The following is a 13,163-nucleotide window of genomic DNA, read 5'->3' as shown; positions in this document are numbered from 1 at the left end:
TGAATGAGAAAAAATGTGCCCTTTCCTCTGGGCTGACAAAGCCCTGAAATAATGTGCATGACTTGGTCAATAGAGCATGGCTGGATGTTTGCCCCCATCTGCCCTCTCCACCCAAGCTGTTTGATGCAGGGCACGACTTGAAAAAGCAAATGTACCCCCCTACCCAGTAACATCTGCCTCCTTCACAGTGCTTGAAGGGATGGCTTCCCAAAGGAAGGGAAGTCAAGAATAGAGAGATAAACAAACAGGAAGGAAGGCACCATCTGCATCCCAGAAGTGGGACTGAGGCTAGACCTCACCCTCTTCAGGTGGATTCTGGAGCGTAAAAGTGAGGCTAAAAGGAGCAATTCTGGCTTCATTGAGAAGAGGCTGCAGGAGGTGGGAGCCAGGTGGGACAGATCAACTGAGGTTTGAAGGAGTTCTTGAGTAGGGAGGCAAGTTTTCATAGGGGACAGAAATGGGCAGGGGACAAATGGAGAGGAGCCAAGAGAAGGTCTCAGTCCATCAGATTCCATGAAATTCTTGGTGGGACGTGGTGGCTCATGCCTCTAATCCTAGCAATTTGAGAGGCCAAGGCAGGCAGGTCACTTGAGGTCTGGAGTTAAAAACCAGCCAGGTCAACATGGTGAAACTCTGTCTCTACTGAAAATACAAAATAATTAGCTGGGTGTGGTGATGGGCACCTGTAATCCCAGCTACTCAGGAGGCTGAGGCAGGAGAATCACTTAAACCCAAGAGGTGGAGGTGGCAGTGAGCTGAGATGGCACCACTGTACTCCAACCTGGGCGACAGAGTGAGACTCTGTATATAAAAAAAAAAATGGAATTCCCCCTGGGGTTTCAGACTTTTCTCTCTGGGCGCTGACCCAGCCTTTCTGGTCCCATGGTGACAGTCCTGCCTGACTCCAGCAGGAATTCAGATTGAAGTCTTGTCCCTGCTTCTCCAGCAGGTGGCAGCTATGCCCAGGACCCAGTGGCAGCAGAGAGCTGGGCACTCCGCCCTCCATGCTGGTGGGCCTGAGGCCAGGTGACTAAAGTTGCTGCTGTCCCTGGCAGGCCCAGAGGAAAGATTGATGGCACAGGCATTGCTGGGGCTGGCCAACACAGCCATTGATTTTCATTTAGGAGAATAATTAAATATTAATTTTCACTTTGTTAAGCTGGAGAGGGTGAATAAAGCCAATCCTGACAGTTTCAGAGGAAGCTGGGCCATGTTCGAGGCCTGCAGGTAGAGTAGCAAGAGGGGGAAGATGTCCCCAGTCACCATTCTCTCCAGAAACTACGACCCCTGTCTGCCACCTGGTTTGCTCAGGTGACAGTACAGTGGTTAAGTTCTAGGGATCTAGGGCCAGATTATTTGGGCCCAAAGTCCAGATCTTCCCATTATTAGCTATATGACCTTGGGCAAGTCACTTGATTCTTATGACTTAGTTTCCTCACCTGTAAAATGGGAATGCCAATAACAATACGTTATTTAGGCCGGGCACGGTGGCTCACACCTGTAATCCCAATAATTTGGGAAGCAACAGTGGGTGGATCACTTTAGGCCAGACATTCGAGACCAGCCTGGCCAAAATGGTGAAACCTCATCTCTACTAAAATTATAAATATTAGCCGGCATGGTGGCGCACGCCTATAATCCCAGCTACTTGGGAGGCTAAAGCAGGAGAATTACTTGAACCCTGGAGGCAGAGATTGCGGTAGCCGAGGCCACAGTGCTGGACTCCAGCCTGGGCAACATCACAAGACTCTGTCTAAAAAACAAAACAAAAAACAACAGCAGCAAAAAATCCTTTCTTTAAAGAGGGTTAAATGACTTATACCATGTAAAGTGGTAGGAAGACTGGAATCAATAAATGCTCATTACTATTAATTGCTTTTCTTCCCCAGAAATTCTCCCAGTACTCTAAGGACTTCACAGCCCTTATCTCAGGTACCCTTGGCCTCATGGAGCTCCCCAGTTACCCTGCACCTGGCAGAGCCCTGTGTCTTGTGGAGGAGAGATCTTTTTTCCTCCCAAAGTTTATCTTAATTTTTCTTTTTTTGGTGCCTCCCATTTCCTTTCAGGGTAAAGCCTGGCATTCAAAGTTTCCTCTTCAACTGCTACCCTCTGCAGATCTTCCCTCCAGCTTCCCTCCCTGCTCACAGGGGCCTCCCCCACAATCCCAGCTGCATTTCACACCCACCTGTTCCTTCTGTCTCTGCACCTTTACCATGCTGTTTCACATATGGAATGTTACAGCTTGTCTCATTGACTCTTGGTTCTAGCCGCAGAAGTCATTTGCTCCCATGGTTAGATGAATGATGAGTTCTACTCCCACTCCTACTAATGCTGTTGTTACTATTACTGTTACTATCACTACTACCACCAACTAACTCCTTTTGAGTGCTTATTTTCTGCCAAGAACAGGATTGAGTACTTTAGCTCACTTAATGACTTAGTTCATTTCACCACAACAACCCTCTGGGTTTAACTTTAAAGATGAGGAAACTTAGGCTTAACAGTAAAGATTTGCCCAAAGTCACAGAGCTAGTGAGTGGTGGGGCCTGGATCCACATCCAGGTCTCTCTGACTCTGGAGCTTGCAGACAGAGGCTCAGTGATGGTGACAAATTGGTGTTACTTGGCAGTGAGTCCCCAAAAATGAGGCTCAAGATGCTTCAGTTACTGTGATTGGTTCTAATGTCACCCCATTAACAACTTGATTAGCTCTTGGCAAAGCTTGCTTCATTGCTTGGCAGCTCTAATTCAGAGAATTGACTTCTTTGTACTGAGCTGAAATCAGTGTCTGCTTCTTACTATATTCACTGATCTGAATCCTTCCTTCTGGGGCCACTCATAGAAAACCAAACCCCTCTTCTAGAATCTGAAGGTAGTTACCCCAACCCCAACAGTAATACTTATTGGGATCTTACTCTGTGCCAGGCACTTGCTAAGACTCAAGTAATCCTCACCACAGCCAAGTGAGCTAGGTGTTAGTATAACCCACTCCTCATATCTAAAGAAACAGAAGCTCAGGAGTCCAAGTAACCTACCCAGAGACACAGAACTGATAAATGGCAGAGCTGACATTCAAATCCAGGTCTGTGAGACTCAAAAACCAGGTTTTTTTTTTTTTTTTTTTTTTTTTTAAACTGAGTGTCACTCTGTTGCCCAGGCTGGAGTGCAGTGGCATGATCTTGGCTCACTGCAACCTCCGTGTCCCAAGTTCAAATTATTCTCCTGCCTCAGCCTCCCAAGTAGCTGGGATTACAGGTGTGTGGCACCATGCCTGGCCAATTTTTCTATTTTTAGTAGAGATGGTGTTTGGCCATGTTGGCCAGGCTGGTCTCAAACTCTTGACCTCAGGTGATCCGCCCGCCTCGGCTTCCCAAAGTGCTAGGATTACAGGTGTGGGCCACCACAGTCAGCCTCAAAACCCAGTATTCTTAATTATTAGCTTATGATGCCTCCTTATGAAAGTCCCACTAAGCCCTATCTCCTCCAGTTAAATAGTCCTAATTCTTCCAAACCATTACTCCAAATATATTTTATATCTTTACTTGATCATAGCCTCTTTCTCATAGGCAAACGACCCCTTAAATCTGAGGCCTAGAACTGGACATAGTCCCAAGTTTGGCCTGTGAATGGCATTTAAATAATGCTGTATTTTAGACATACCACTCCTTGGACAAGAGAAAACAAGGCTGTATAGTATGACTTGCTCTTGGTAAACCCAAGCTAATTACTAACAATCCCCGCTTCATCCTACCACATGGTCAGTAGGTCCCACTTTGCCTTTTGTTGAGTGATTATCCACTAGCCAAGACCAGATCAGGTACCATTGGTGCCTGCAAGCCTAGCTGCCTATAGAATCATGTCTCCTCTAACTTTAGCCAAGTGTTTGCCCTGTGGAGGGAAGACAATCTTAGTGAGTCAAGGCACCAAAAAAAAAAAAAAAAAAAATCGTTACAGGAAGAGGACTAGAGAGAAGTGCCAGCAAGGACCTTAGGACTAGAGAAAATCGGATAGCAGCCCAGCAGAGCCTCTACCCCATGGATCTACATTCTTGCTCACACCAGTGACAAGTGACACCCAAAGCCATAATTTTTTAGCCAAGGAGAATAAATTCTACCTTAGCCCACAACACTGATGCTTCTCCTAAAAGATGGATGGAACACCTAGCTCAAGGATCTTGAGCCCTTTTTTTGAGCCAGAAGATTGGGTGTAACAAAGAACTTGTTACTCTTCAGGGTATAGGAAGCCCTCTCCTAGAAAGATGATTCTGCTTCTAGTTCTTGGGCCCAAGCCAGCCCCCACATGCTGCTTTGGCATGCACATAGGGCACTGTCCCCAGCCTGAGGTGGTTCCCACCCCCCAACCCGGAAGACTTACCCCTGGCAGGGTCTTCTGCTCGTGCAGTGCACTCTGGGCCTTGAGAGCAGAGTCCCGGGCGCAGTAGGTGAGGAAGGCACAGCCTGAGGAGGAAGAGGCTGGCTCAGGGAGTTTCCTGAAACCCCCATCTATTCTTCTTCAAAAGACCCTACTAAGATGACAAACGTAAGGCCACTCTCCTTTAAACAAGGACTCTGCTTTCTGAGAAGCCCTCTGCCTCCCGCCTCTGGAGGGAGGGGCTTCATGTGCCTGGGGACCTGTGTCCCAGGCTCTGGCACCCTTTCATTTGCTCCTGGCTTCCTACCCAGAGAACATATGTACCCATACCCAGTGACATGTGCATACAATCCCACATCTCCCCTCCCCACTCCAGCCACAGTCCTGTTGGGGTTAAACCTAAGTAGCTTTGTCATCTTTAACACAGACTTCCCCTTCCTTTTTGGATTCAGACTCATGGGGTCTCCCAGGGTCAGCCTCAATTCCTTCCCAACTCAGTTTCAGATGGGAAGAGGCAGAATAGTAAATGAAGGGTTGGGGCCAAACCCAGGACCCCACAGCTCCTTTCCATATCTCCTTCCCTGAAGTTTGAAGCTGGGGAATGGACTGATTTGAGACTTAGAAGATGGGACTGTTTAAGGGCTTCCCATAGGTAGGAGCTTCCAGGGACCCCCAATCCCGTTCAAGGATCTTGATCTGTCAACTTTCTTAGAGTTTTGAAGTAGAGCCTCTTAAAGAGTTATTGTGCCCCAAAATCTGGCTCCTCTAAAAGGGCCAGCAGATATGAGGCAGCAAAGAGGTCTAGGTTGAGCCAAAGGGTCAAGTCTAGCCCCTTTTTGTTCAGCCTCAGGACCTGTAGCCTGCTAGAAAGCACTGAAGCAGCTATCTCCTCCTTTCCAACAGCCACTGAGCATTCATTCACTCAGAAAATATTTATTGAACACTTACTTATTATGGTGGGACATTTTGATGAGCTTGGGGATAGAGCGGCAACAAGACAGCCACATTCCCTGCTCTTATGGGGATTAGACAAATCGTGAGGGGTCCCTAAATGAGTCCAAAGGGTTGAATAATGTCTCAAAGAAGGCACTGAGTCCTTGAGAACAAGAACACTGACTCCTTAACAGTCAGGTGATGAAAAGGACAGTGATTATTTCAGACAGAGGGAAAACCATATATGAAGACTGAATCAAGAATTTGGTTTGTTGGGGGAAGTGATAGAAGGCTAGTGTGGCTGGAGCTGGTGCATGGAGGCAGAGTGGCTAGTGAGGTACGCAGAAATCAAGTCGTATATAGCCTTGTGGGCCTCAGTCAGATTTTGAACTTTTTCCTAAGAGTAACAGAGAGCCACTTTAAAGGGTTTTAAGCAGATTTGTGACATGATAAGATCAGTGTTTTCAAAAGGAGCCTTCTGAGTGTAGGAGGGAGAAGGACTGAAGGAGAAGAAAGTGGATACGGTGAGCCATTAGGAACTTGGGGCAGATTTCCGCTTAGACCTCAGCAGATTAGAAAGGCAAATGGGAGCATTTTTTTTTTCTGGCTTCTTCACTGCCCCCACAAGATGGATTTTTTGTTGGCCACTGATTGAGTTAAAGAGAACTTGGAGAACTCCTGAGGAAAACTCTTATCATATCAAAAGGGAAACTGAAGCCCAGTGGCAGCGAAGGATTTGGAATGTCTTAACTCCCAAGCTGGGGTTGTTTTCAAAGCACTGTGGCTGCCTGCCTCAGTACTCAGCCATCAAAAGGAGAATGAGTCACTCTACCTTTTAGACGTCACTGCTGCTGGGGAGAGGATGAGGAAGATGTTGACTTGGAGACCCTTCACAATCATCTTGTAAGGCAACACTTGCCTTGGAGAGTTGTGGGTTGGTTTGGAAAAAAATCGCCAAACATCTGATTCCACTTACACCCCTGCTATGTCTTTTGCCACCAAACCATATCACCTGATGTCAAAACCAGGCAGGGTTTCCTGTCAAAGGCTCTGGGGCCCTGTTGCTGCCTAAAGAAGCCCCATGTGGACTAGTCAGGATAAAATGTGGAAGAATGAAGGGAAGAAAAGAGAGAAGCATGGTTTGAAAGACAGATGAATGCAAATAACAGGAAGAATGAGAGCTAAATGAGAAAGAGAATGAGGAAACAGTTCAGAGACTCTGACAGTGAGAAGAGTGAGATTTAAGGATATTCTATATACTTCCCTTATTGTACAGATGCCCTACAAAGATTAGCTTTGTACTTACATACTGAAATCAATGTCTAAAAATAAGAAAATGAGTTGCTATGGAGGGAAGGACAGACAGTCAGGTAGTGGGAGTGCATTAGGCGGAATCTAGATGGTGTGGTATTGTCCTTTCACAGACTCATTAACACAACCCCACCCCAAAGGGTGTAAGCTGTACTCTAGCCAGATGGTCCTAGCCCTTCTATTGGTGTTTTCTCAAAGTGCCTTCATTAGTGTGCCAAGTAACCCCCACAAGGCCTCCCATATGAAGAGGTGGCAGTCTGGTTCCAGCTCTCAGTCCTTAGGAATGTACCTTTAGCTGTTACCCAAGGCCCACCACTCCTCTCTTAGAATGATCATGGAGGATAGCTGGTGACTCTTCCCCAACAAAAACCTGAAAGCACAGCATAGTGGTGGTGGTTGGGGAGGAGAAAAGAATGTTTCTTCTCAAATCATCTCCCCTTCTCCTGCCCATGTATGACATGTGACTCTGGCTCTCTTACTCCAGCCCTGCCTGGATAGACTTTTCTGCGTGTAAACAAGCCTCCTCCCTCTCTCTACAGGAAGAAAGGGGTGTGGCAGAGGTGGTGCCTGTGTCTCTCTAGCAAGGGCAGGGAGAAGATCTCTTTCTGTCTCTTCAGCCTGACCCACCCTGAGAATGGGTCTGGACTGGAACCAGCCTGTGAGGGAGGGAAAGAAGGAGGCCATAAAGAGGAGCAGGGAGGAGTAACGAAGAGGCACAGGAGTGGAAGGATTAGAGAAGGAAAGAAGTGTGGCTTCAGCTGAGGGAAATCCAAGAGGAAGGGGGCACAGGGTGGCAGGAATTCCCAGCTGAGGTCAGGGTTCTGAACTGAAATCAGAAGAGGTAGAGAGCACTGAAATTCTGGCAAAGGGCAGGAGAGATTGGGGCTGTTGTTGAACATGAGTTGGGTATTTGGAGCTGAGAGCCTCCTGAGAGCTGAAATGGATTTTGTGAGTTAGACAGGCATGAGTTCTGAAGAAGGGAAGAGTTTGGGTCTGCAGTGTTTTAGGTTGGCAGTGTAAGAGTCAAAAGAAGGCTCTTTGGCGGGAGGTGGCTGGACTAGGAGGCCAGAAGGAGGGGTGGAAGTCCAAGATATGCGTGTGGGTGGTTAGGCCTGAGTAGGGCCACCAGATGAAGGGTTCAGAAATGTTTGGGTTCAGGGTTTGGAAATTGAGGGTATTCAAGATCTAGAAGGTGGAATAAGTTTTCAAATTCCAGAATTTTGGGTCTGTTGGCAGAGGTGGCGGAGAGGTCCAGCTAAAAGGCTGGGACTGCTGGGATGTGAGAGGTGGAGGGCGGGGATTTGGAGGTTAAAGTGCAGAACATGTTAGGCGACCACAGTCATAATCAGAGGGAGGATGTCAGAGAGAAAATTCTGTGATCTGGGAAGGGGGCTGGGCTGAGGTGGGGCTGATATTGGACCGGTGTTGGACTGGCTCTCGGCAAGGCTAAGGCTGGGGCTGGGCTGGGGCCGGGCCACACTCTAATCGGATTGGGGCTGGGCTGGGCTGGGCTGACCCCGCGCACCTTTGTGGAGGCCGGTGAGCCGGTCCTTCAGCACCGTCAGTTCGTAGATGCGGCCGAACTCCTCGAACAGCGGCTTGAGGTCCTGCTCGTCCAAGCCCCGCGGGATCTGCCCCACGAAGAGCTTGATGGCGTCGTGGTCCTTCATGGGCACGGCGGGACCGGGGTTTAGCCCGCTCATGCCGACGCCGCTGTCCGTGGTGCTGAAACCCAGGCGCGGGCCGGGGCCGGCTGGCTGCGCTGACCCTCCGGGCGCCGCGGCCATGTCCCCGCCCTGTCCGCCCTCCCGCCGGTCCCACCGGTCCCGCCTGTCCCGCCGTCCCCTCCCTGGACCAGTGGCGAGGGCCAGGGGGAGGGGGCGGGGCCCGGGCGGAGAGGGCGGGGGGGCTGCCCAGGGGGCGGGGTCCGGGTGGAGGGGCGTAGAGGGGGTGGGGCGGGCCGGAAAGGGGCGGGGCCGGGGCGGGGCGGGCCCAGGCCGAGGTGGCTGGACGCTGGGGTCTGGCTTGAGGTCCCCGTGCACCGCTCTCTGGGCTCCCGCCCGAGCTCTCCAGGAGCCGAGCCCCGGGCCCCAGCCCCCGTGCTTGGTGACGTCAGGAAGCTGGCCGCCGAGTCTACGCAAATGATTTGCATAATGAGGAAGCAGCGACCAATCAGAGTAGAAGTTGACTGGGCTCGCCGGGGGCGGGAGGGGCGGCTGGGCTCACGCGGTCCTGCTCGCCATGGCAACCGGACCCTCGAATGCCCTATGTGTGTCAACTGTGTGCGGGCGTGGTCGTGGATCGTGCGTGTGCGCCTTGGGCCGCATGAGGGGAATCAGCTTCGTCATGAGTGATGGTGTCTGCGGGAGTCGGAGCTAATCCCCACCGCACAAACAGGCACACTCAGGCACACACACTTCCAAACGTTGGAGCGTTTCCTGCGGGGGTGGATGGGGATTCCTCTTCTCCATTCCCACTATTAAGCCAGTCCCTCGGAGCCAGTCCCACCCCGCCCCATCGCACATCTCTGTCTTCCATGTCTTCAACCAATCACTTTCTTACCCCTGAGCCTCAAACACGTTCGTCTCCCTTGTAGCCTTAAAAAGAAAGAATAAAACAAACAAAAACCCCTTAAACACTCCTTGAACACGGATTCCTCTTCAGGAGAGTCAGAGAACTTAGCCGTATTTACTCAGAATCCGTTATGCACCAGCTGCCGGGTTCATCCCCGATGTGAGCTCAGGAGTGTTCGCCTCTTTTTCAGGAAAAGGAATTTGAGGTTCTGAGGGTCAAGGAGGTTAGGGCCAGGCCCACCTCAACATTTGCTGGGTCCAGAGCAAAAGAAGAAATGGAAATCGACATGCTATGTGTCTAAATATTTAAAAGATACAAATCAAGTTACAATTTATTAAATAAAATATGTTCACCTCTTATTTTCACACAGGTTCAGAATTACGAAAATGAAAGGCATATGTACAGCTACGCTTTTTATATGACAAAGTTGTCAAAATATCAGAGCTGATGGAATTTTACTATTCTTGCACACGTTTATTCTCTTGATAGATCAATGATGTTTGGACAAAGAAGTAATACAATGTCTGGACAAAGATACACAATTCATAATTTGCATATTTATTCCATAATACATTTTTCATGCCTCTTTCAGTAAAATTGCTAATTATTCTGTTTTAACAGAGATTCCTTCCTTCCTTCCTTTTTTTTTTTTTTTTTTTTTTTTTTTTTTTTTTATAGGTTCTCATTCTATTACCCAGGCTGGAGTGCAGTGGTGCAATCTAAGCTCACTACAGCCTCAACCTCCTGGGTTCAAGTGATCTTCCCACCCGAGCCTCCTGAGTAGCTGGGATGACAGGCGCATGCTACCATGCCTGGCTATTCTCTTTCTTTTCTTCCTTCCTTCCTTCCTTCCTTTCTTTCTTTCTCTTTCTTTCTTTTTCTTTTCTTTTTTGTAGAGACAGGGGTTTCACCATTCTGCCCAGGCTTGTCTAGAACTGAGCTCAAGTGATCTGCCCACCTGGGTACCCCAAAGTGCTGGGATTGCAGGATTGTGCCACTGCATCTGGCCTAATAAAGATTTTTAACATAACTTATGTCCATTGACCATTCTAAGAAGCTGCTCAAGAGCAACAGTAGTGACTGGAATAATCAAAAAGTTCTTAAAACAATACTCAATTCAGAAGCAAATCATGATTTTTAAAAATTATTTTTCTGGCTGGGCATGGTGGCGCACACCTGTAATCCCAGCACTTTGGAGGGCTGAGGCAGATGGATCACTTGAGGTCAGGAGTTTGAGACCAGCCTGGCCAACATGACAAAACCCTTGTCTAGTTCTCCTTTCAGTTCCATTAGTTTTTGCCTCACATATTCTGTAGCCCTGTCATTTGGGGCATAAACATTAAAAATTGTGATGCCTTCATGAATTGATACTTTTATTGTTATGTAATGTAACTGTTCTTAGAAAACTTTTTCATAGAGAGCTACTTTGATATTAACATAGCCATTTATGTTTTATTTTGATTAATCTTTGCAAAATATATCTTTTTCCATACTTTTATTTTCATGCTATCTATATAGTTGTATTTAAATGAGTTTATTTTAGACAGTACATAATTGGGTCATTTTTTACAAAGTCCACTCTATCAATCCTTGTCTTGGTTGACATATTTTGACCATTTACATTTAATGTAATTATTGGTATATTAGGGCTTAAGTCTGTCACTTAATTTTTTATTTTCTTTTTGTTGTCTCTGTTCTTCATTTTTCTTTATCTTTCTTCTTGTTTTTAGAGATGGGGTCTTGCTATGTTTCCCAGGATGATCCCAAACTCCTAGCCTCAAGCAATCCTCCCACCTTAGCCTCCTAAGTAGCTATGATGACAGGCATGAACCACTACACCTGATTCATTTCTGTTTTTGTGTTTCTGGCACTCCTGTGGATAAAGTGTTTCTTATTGTATACGTACATAGCTTATGACAGTCTATTAGTATTGACATTTTGCCAGTTAGAGCGAAGTGTAGAACCTTACCTACTATTAAGTCCCTTTATCCTCCCTTATTTATAATTATCTTAAGTACTTCCTCTATATATTCAAGAATGATTTTAGACAATGTTACCCAAACACCATTTAGAAAAACTTCAGAAGCAGTAAAGTCTATTACATTTACTCACATTTTCCTTCTTTCAATTGTTTTTTTCTTCCTTTCTGATTGTCCAAGATTCCTTCTTTTATCATTTCCTTTACATTTTAAGAACTTCCTTTCCTTTAGCCATTTTTTTTTTTTTTTTTTTGAGACAGAGTCTTGCTCTATGGCCCAGGCTGGAGTGCAGTGACATGATCTTGGCTCACTGCAACCGCTGCCACCCGGGTTCAAGCGATTCTCCTGCCTCAGCCTCCTGAGTAGCTGGGACTACAGGTGCATACCACCATGCACAGCTAATTTTTTTTTAAATATAGTTTTAGTAGAGACTGGGTTTCACCGTGTTAGCCAGGATATTCTCGATCTCCTGACCTCGTGACCCACCCACATCAGCCTCCCAAAGTGCTGGGATTACAAGTATGAGCCACCGTGCCTGGCCCCTTTAGTCATTCTTTTAGAGGAGTTATGTTGGTGACAGGTTCTGTAAGTGTTCCTTCATCTGAGAATGTCTTGATTTCCCCTTCATTTCTGAAGGATACTTTTGCTGGATATTGAATTTTGGTTTGACAGTACTTTTCTTTCAGTACTTGAAAAATGTGCCACTTCTTTCTGGTCTTTGTAGTATCTAATGAGAAATCCTCTGTTTTTCTCTTATACATAAGACATTGCCATTTCTTTCTCAATTCTATGTTTGTCTTTAGCTTTCAGAAGTTTGATTATTATGTGTCCTAATGTGGATTTCTTTGGCTTTATCCTGTTTGGGGCTCACTTTGTTTCTTTAATCTGTACATTTATGTCTTTTGCTAAATTTGAATACTTTTTAGCCATTATTTCTTCAATTATTTTTTAAGCTCATCTCCCCTCTCCTCTCTCTCCAAGACAGGAATGTTAGATCTTTTGTTATAATCCTACAGATCCCTGAGATTCTATCTATTTTAAGTTTGTTTTCTCTCTGTTGTTCAGATTGGGTAAGTTCTATTGCTCTACCTTCAAGTTAATGGATGCTTTTCTCCATGATCTCTATTCTGATATTAAATCCATCCATTGAGTTTCTCATTTTGGTTGTTGTATTTTTCAATTCTAAAATTTCCTTGTGGGCCAGGTGTGATGGCTCACACCTGTAATCCCAGCACTTTGGGAGGCTGAGGCAAGCAGATCACGTCAGGTCAGAAGTTTGAGACCAGCCTAGCCAGCATGGTGAAACCCTATCTCTATTAAAAATATAAAATTGGGCCGGGCACGGTGGCTCAAGCCTGTAATCCCAGCACTTCAGGAGGCCGAGGCAGGTGGATCACGAGGTCGAGAGACAGAGACCATCCTGGTCAACATGGTGAAACCCCGTCTCTACTAAAAATACAAAAAATTAGCTGGGCATGGTGGCACGTGCCTGTAATCCCAGCTACTCAGGAGGCTGAGGCAGGAGAATTGCCTGAACCCAGGAGGCGGAGGTTGCAGTGAGCCGAGATCGCGCCATTGCACTCCAGCCTGGGTAACAAGAGCGTAACTCTGTCTCAAAAAAAAAAAAAAAAAAAAAAATATATATATATATATATATATATATATATATATAAAATTAAGCTGGGCAGGGCAACAGGTGCCTGTAGTTCCAGCTATGTGGGAGACTGAGGCAGGAGAATCACTTGAACCGGGAGGCAGAGGTTGCAGTGAGCCAAGATCACACCACTGCACTCCAGCCTGGGCAACAGAGTGAGACTCCATCTGAAAAAAAAAAAAAAATTCCCATGTGGTCTTCATTTACATTTTCTATTTTTTTCTGAGACTTTCTATTTTTTCCTTTGTTTCAAGTGTGTTTGCAATTGCTTATGATGCATTTCATGATGGCTGCTTAAAATTTCTTGACAGATGACTCTAATATGTGTGTTATCTCAGTGTT

The 13,163-nt window shown here is 46.6% G+C and overlaps 1 protein-coding gene across 7 annotated transcripts in view; it reads right to left on the bottom strand.

The window, feature by feature from the left end:
• Positions 1-12,726, bottom strand: part of CELF6 (CUGBP Elav-like family member 6) — a 40,563-nt gene extending 27,837 nt beyond the window's left edge. For 3 of the 7 annotated variants that reach the window (XM_074392701.1, XM_010340259.3, XM_039469390.2), the window contains exons 1-2: positions 8,140-8,531; positions 4,374-4,456 (exon numbers count right to left, since the gene is read on the bottom strand). In XM_074392701.1, the coding sequence (XP_074248802.1) occupies positions 4,374-4,456; positions 8,140-8,401 (345 nt within the window). In that variant the 5' untranslated portion in view covers positions 8,402-8,531. Of the gene's footprint in view, positions 1-4,373; positions 4,457-8,139 lie in introns of all 7 variants that reach the window. The other 4 variants (XM_074392700.1, XM_039469388.2, XM_010340261.3 and 1 more) reach the window with 4 other exon arrangements.
• Between the last annotated feature and the right edge of the window lie 437 nt (positions 12,727-13,163).

Source organism: Saimiri boliviensis, chromosome 2 (assembly GCF_048565385.1).
Source record: "Saimiri boliviensis isolate mSaiBol1 chromosome 2, mSaiBol1.pri, whole genome shotgun sequence".
NCBI classification, from domain to species: Eukaryota; Metazoa; Chordata; class Mammalia; order Primates; family Cebidae; genus Saimiri; species Saimiri boliviensis.
Note: the sequence above shows the minus strand (reverse complement) of the source record. Positions and strands in the feature narration are given on the sequence as shown.